This window comes from Loxodonta africana, chromosome 4 (genome assembly GCF_030014295.1).
Source record: "Loxodonta africana isolate mLoxAfr1 chromosome 4, mLoxAfr1.hap2, whole genome shotgun sequence".
In the NCBI taxonomy this organism is placed as follows: domain Eukaryota; kingdom Metazoa; phylum Chordata; class Mammalia; order Proboscidea; family Elephantidae; genus Loxodonta; species Loxodonta africana.
Window position 1 is genome coordinate 86,745,516 of NC_087345.1, and position 5,632 is coordinate 86,751,147.

General features: G+C 36.6%; 2 protein-coding genes across 2 annotated transcripts; both read left to right on the forward strand.

Annotated features, from left to right (window-relative positions):
• Positions 1–211: 211 nt before the first annotated feature.
• On the forward strand, positions 212–1,698 carry LOC100669345 (olfactory receptor 9K2-like). Its single transcript, XM_023540263.2, has 2 exons — positions 212–1,051; positions 1,624–1,698. The coding sequence occupies exons 1-2, from the start codon at positions 242–244 to the stop codon at positions 1,696–1,698; spliced, it is 885 nt and encodes a 294-aa protein (XP_023396031.2). The 5' UTR covers positions 212–241.
• Positions 1,699–4,248: 2,550 nt separating this feature from the next.
• Positions 4,249–5,373, forward strand: LOC100669067 (olfactory receptor 9K2-like). Its single transcript, XM_010600775.3, has one exon. The coding sequence runs from the start codon at positions 4,304–4,306 to the stop codon at positions 5,267–5,269; it is 966 nt and encodes a 321-aa protein (XP_010599077.2). The 5' UTR covers positions 4,249–4,303; the 3' UTR covers positions 5,270–5,373.
• The last annotated feature ends 259 nt before the right edge of the window (positions 5,374–5,632 follow it).

Sequence of the window (5,632 nt, forward strand, 5' to 3'; positions counted from 1 at the left end):
TCATAAACCATCTCAACTGACAAAGTAATCTAAAAATATATCAAACTATGTTTTATTGAAAATAACACTAGACTTGAACACGATTTGAATTTGACTCACTTTGAGTCCAAATTCCATTTGTAACTAGTTATGTTATATTACACAAGTCAAACTATCTCTCATCTTTAGTTAGCTCATGTGAGGCACAAATGGGATGTTTATGAAAGTATTATGTCAACTGTAAAGTCTTCTATAATGTGAAATGTTATTTGTGATACTGGGGAAAAAGTGGAAAGTTTATTTGTTGCATTTCTCTTATACTTTTAACCACTGGGAGATGACTGACCTCATTCTTGTAGGCATCAGGTTTCGTTCAGAGCTCCACAGTCTCCTCTTCCTACTATTCCTGATTGTTTATGGTATGATCTTTCTGGGAAACCTTAGCATGATTGGCATCATTGTGGCTGATCCCTACGTGAACACACCAATGTATTTCTCCCTTGGCAACGTCTCTGTTATTGATCTCTCCTACTCCACTGTTAGTGTACCCAAAGCCATGGTCAATACCCTTGTGCAGCTCAGCTCTTTTTTCATGCTCTCTGTCCTGGCATCTGTGGCCTATGACTGCTTCATTGCCATCTGTGACCCACTCCTGTATACTGTCCATATGTCAAGAAGCCTCTGTATTCAGTTGGTGACTGGTTCCTATCTCTGTGACTGGGTTAGTTCCATTATACGAATCAGTATAACATTCTCCTCGTCTTTCTGTGCTTCTGGAGTCATCGATCACTTCTACTGTAATTCTAATCCAGTTGAGAAGATAAACTGTTCCAATATCTTTGTCAATAAGATGGTGTCACTTAGTTTGGCTACAATCATTATTATGCCCACAATGGTTGTTACTGTAGTATCTTACATGCGTATTGTGTTCATAATCGTAAAGATCCTCTCCAGTGAAGGGAGGAAGAAAGTCTTCTCTACTGGTAGCTCCAACCTGGGAGTTGTGAGTTTGCTCTGTGGTACTGTCTCCTTTGCGTACATTGTTGTTGTTATTGTTGTTAGGTACCTTCAAGTAAGTTCAACTCATAGTGACCCTGAGTACAACAGAGCAAAACACTGCCCAGTCTTGTGCCATCCTCACAATTGTTGTTATGTTTGAGACCACTGTTGCAGCCACTGTATCAATCCATCTTGTTGAGGGACTTCTTACACCCCCAAAGAAACCTGAATTTCGTTAAGTAGCTTCAATGTGTTACATTTTCTTCACACCCACGTTGAATCCTTTAATCCACTCTCTAAGAAATAAGAATGTTAAAGATGACATGGAAAAAGTCCAGTGAAAGAAAAAAAATGTCATTCTAAACCCGCCTCCACTTATTTTACTGATTCTTACATCAATTGATTTTAGCTGCTTACAGCAATTGAATTTAGCTGCCTGGTCTTCTAGACTTAGGCATTTAAAGTTCAGGTTTATTTTTTTTTAATCTTAAATGTTCTATTACACAACATTAATAATTTTTCTGTAATGAATCCTCCAAATACTTTAGTCACACTTTTTAAAGGCAATGTTAAATCTGAAACTTCTAGACACATAAAAATATTTGTAGCATTTCTATAAACACTTATATATCTCTCAATCTCCAGGTAATAGTATTTTATGGAAGTACGGAGTATAGAATTTTAATGTTTGTCTTCCCTGTTTGCCTAAGTAAAATTTAGATAGAGAATAACAGTATAATAATTAATTTGAAAACTGTTCTCCAATTGGTGTATATGCAGTTGACACTCAGTCTAAATGTTAGCTTTGGTTTGTGTTTTTGATGGCACGTCAAAGATGTGAAAGACTGTGTATATGATGAAAAGGAAGTGAATCGGAAAGATCGCCAGGGTTCTCTTAGCTGAACTAAAGGAGCTAAGAAGAAGAAACATGGGAAAATTGCATTCATTTGGTTAAAATCCAGACATTTTGTTTCGTGTTCCTTGAATGGAGGGTCACACCTGCTTTGCTCTCATACAATTTTCAGCTCATGCTCTCTATCTTTTGGATAATATAAATTGTTGGTAGTGAACATACAATTAGTGAAAGCATTATACTGAAATGAAGTCAGCTAAAAAATCTGTTAAAAATATCACCATGACTTAAAATGACCATAAGAGTTGGATCATAACTGTATGTGTGTTTGTCTTTGTACGGGTGTGTGTATTAATTTGATTATAGGGTAATTTGAAAATGTGTTATTCCTGAAAACAACCAACATCAGTTGAGAAGGTTGGTTAAGGCAGCATCCCACAGTTTTCAGGGAAAGCCAGGTTCCAGAGAAATTCATGTCAGAGTTACCTTTTTTACAAGTGATCTAGACAATGCTTCAGCTAAACATTACAATTTACAATGCCTATGTCCAGATGATATCAATTGTAGACCAAAATTAAATATAAAATACAATTGCCAGTTTTGTCCATATGCTTGGCATTGTGAAAACCTATAGCATAGATCCTCAATTAAGCCTTCCCCACCCGACCCCATTTTGGTTCAGATAGCAAAGCCTCCTTTGATGAATACACATTGGCACATATCTTTTGGATTAATATTTATTAGGGTAAGGAATTTCAAGAATAATTTTTCTTACTTAAGAGATAGAGAGGCTAAGTGATTTATTAAATCACTTACAATTATCCCATTCTTTACAAATATTTCAAGTGACCATTTTTTTTGATACTAACTTAATTCAGGAAAATATCATTTGAGAACAAAACAGAATCCAAGTCAGCTTGGGAAACTGATCTTTGGTGCTGATTATTAGTCTAAAAAATACCTTGCTGAGTATAAATGTTACTCTTTTATACTGAATGCCCATTAGACTGTTGCTAATGGGCATTCAGTATAGGTTAATAAGCACTATGGGGAAAAAGGCAATAAAATGTCAGACAAGAACACGACCTAACTCCATTTGCTTTAATTTTTTTGGTCTGGTGGATTTATTTTCTGTTTTGTAGACATAACAGATTACATTATTTCGATGTCTAGCTTCACATGTGGCATTGCTTAAACCACTCCAAATGTTTGAAGGAATCTGGATAAGTTTATAACCAAGGCAGAAGGTATTCAAAGCATCAAAGCTATCTCTTCTTTTCCTTTATAATTGCATAAACCTTTCCCTTGGTAAATAATTTCTTCACTCACAATCGTTGTATGGAATCTAGCGCCTAATTTATAAAGTTCTTGTTCCTTGTGCCATCAAGACTCCATCAAACCAACCTTTTGTGGCTTTATTTACAAAGCGTTTTCTTTTTTTTTCAATGACGCATGGGTTGCTTTTGAAAGGTTGCCATAACAAGAGAGTTTGAAGATTACATTCTGCATCATGTATATACCAAGTCGATTCCAACTCATAGCAACCCTACAGGACAGAGTAGAACTGCCTTAAACTGTTGTTTATAAGGAATTTAAAAACTTTGCACAGAAGTCTATGCGGAGAAAGTTTTTAGTAAAGTAATGTGATCTTGAGAGGCCAAAGATTTCATTAGACATCTCAAACACTCTTATTTGTACTGCACTGTGTCATCTTCCCATTACAATTTTTGGACCTGCACATATGTGAATTGTTTTGTAATATAATGTGCTTTATATTTTCTTTAATTTTTTGTATTGTTGGTATTTACCGAATATTTGATATACTGATGTACAACTCTGTTGAGATCTTCTATAATAATATTTTCTATTTCTGGGATCCTAAGATTCTCTGATTCTCTGAAGGAGACCTAGTGGCAGTATGGTTAAACACTTGGCTGCTGACTTAAAGGTTGGCAGTTCAAACCCACTAACAGTTCCATAAGTGAAAAGGCCTGGCAATCTCCTCCCATAAAGATTGCAATCTAGGAAACTATTCCTAATAAAGGCCCCAATAGCTCCAAACTGAGACTACCTAAATTGTTTACCAAATGTCAATTATTTGTGCTCACTTCCAACCACTGCTTCACAGTATTGAAGTTATTGTGTAAATCATGAGTAAGAAATACATAGAGAAGTGGTACTTGTAAATGTGAAATGCAATGGGGAGAAAAGCCATTGTACTAGACTCAGAGACAAAAGACCTAATTCCACCACTTGCTGGTATTAGAAAATGAAACTAACCTTTGAATTCATCTTCAATTGAAATCAGCTTCAACTTATGTCACAGTATCTCTACAAGGCTAAAATAATTAATGATTACACAGTAGCTTGAAATCCTAACACTCTAAGGGATTATGTGTAACACTAGGATCAAAGGCAAGAGTTCATTTGTTTTGGTTTGTTTTGCCTTGTGCCTCTCAGCAGGTCTCTGCCATGGGTGACAGGGAAACAAGGAATCATTCAGAAGTGACTGACTTCATTCCTGTTGGCTTCAGGGTCCGCCCAGAGCTGCATATTCTCTTCTTCCTCCTATTTCTGCTTGTATATGCCGTGATCCTTCTAGGGAATGTTGGGATGATGGCCGTTATCATGACTGATCCCCGGCTGAACACACCAATGTATTTCTTCCTAGGCAACCTCTCCTTCATTGATCTCTTCTATTCATCTGTGATTGCGCCCAAGGCTATGATCAACTTCTGGTCTGAGAGCAAGTCCATCTCCTTTGCAGGGTGTGTGACTCAGCTTTTTCTCTTTGCCCTCTTCATTGTGACTGAGGGATTTCTCCTGGCAGCCATGGCTTATGACCGCTTCATTGCCATTTGCAATCCACTCCTCTACTCTGTCCAGATGTCAACACTTCTCTGCATTCAGTTGGTGGCTGGTTCCTATTTCTGTGGCTGCATCAGTTCAGTTCTTCTGACCAGCATAACATTCACCTTATCCTTTTGTGCTTCTCGAGCCATTGACCATTTCTACTGTGATAGTCGCCCACTTCAGAGGATTTCATGTTCTGACCTCTATTTCTATAAAATAGTGTTTTTTTCTTTATCCAGCAGCATCATCTTGCCTACCATCATAGTCATCATTGTTTCATACATGTTTATTGTGTCTACAGTTCTCAAGATACACTCCACCGAGGGACGTAAGAAAGCCTTCTCCACTTGCAGCTCCCACCTTGGAGTCGTGAGTGTGCTGTATGGTGCTGCCTTTTTTATGTATCTGACTCCTGACAGGTTTCCTGAGCTGAGTAAAGTGGCCTCCTTATGTTACACCCTAGTCACCCCCATGTTGAATCCTTTGATTTATTCTCTGAGAAACAACGATGTCAAAGAAGCTCTGAGAAAGATCCTGAAGAAAAAAAAAAGTTTTTTATTTAATTATTTTTTAACAGAGTCTTAGATATTGATAATAATTTAGTGAAGTACTGAGACAAAGACTGTTCCCACTGACGTTGGAAAAATTTATGTTACAGAGCTTATTTATTTAGATTCCACATGCCTACGCCTGAGAAATAAATTTGGGCTACATTTTCCATACTTATTGATTTTGAAGTGACTTCATATGTACATCATAATTTTGAGTAAAGGCAATAACGGACATGTATTTTTTTTAATGAAAATATATTTCCTAGTTTGTACTGTCTTCTTAATGACGTTTGGGATGTATTAATTTCTTGAGTCAGTAACACGTAATGTGTTTGAAATGTATACAGGCAGAGATAACAAAAGTTGATGTAATAAGCAGAAGAAATAAAATATTAGA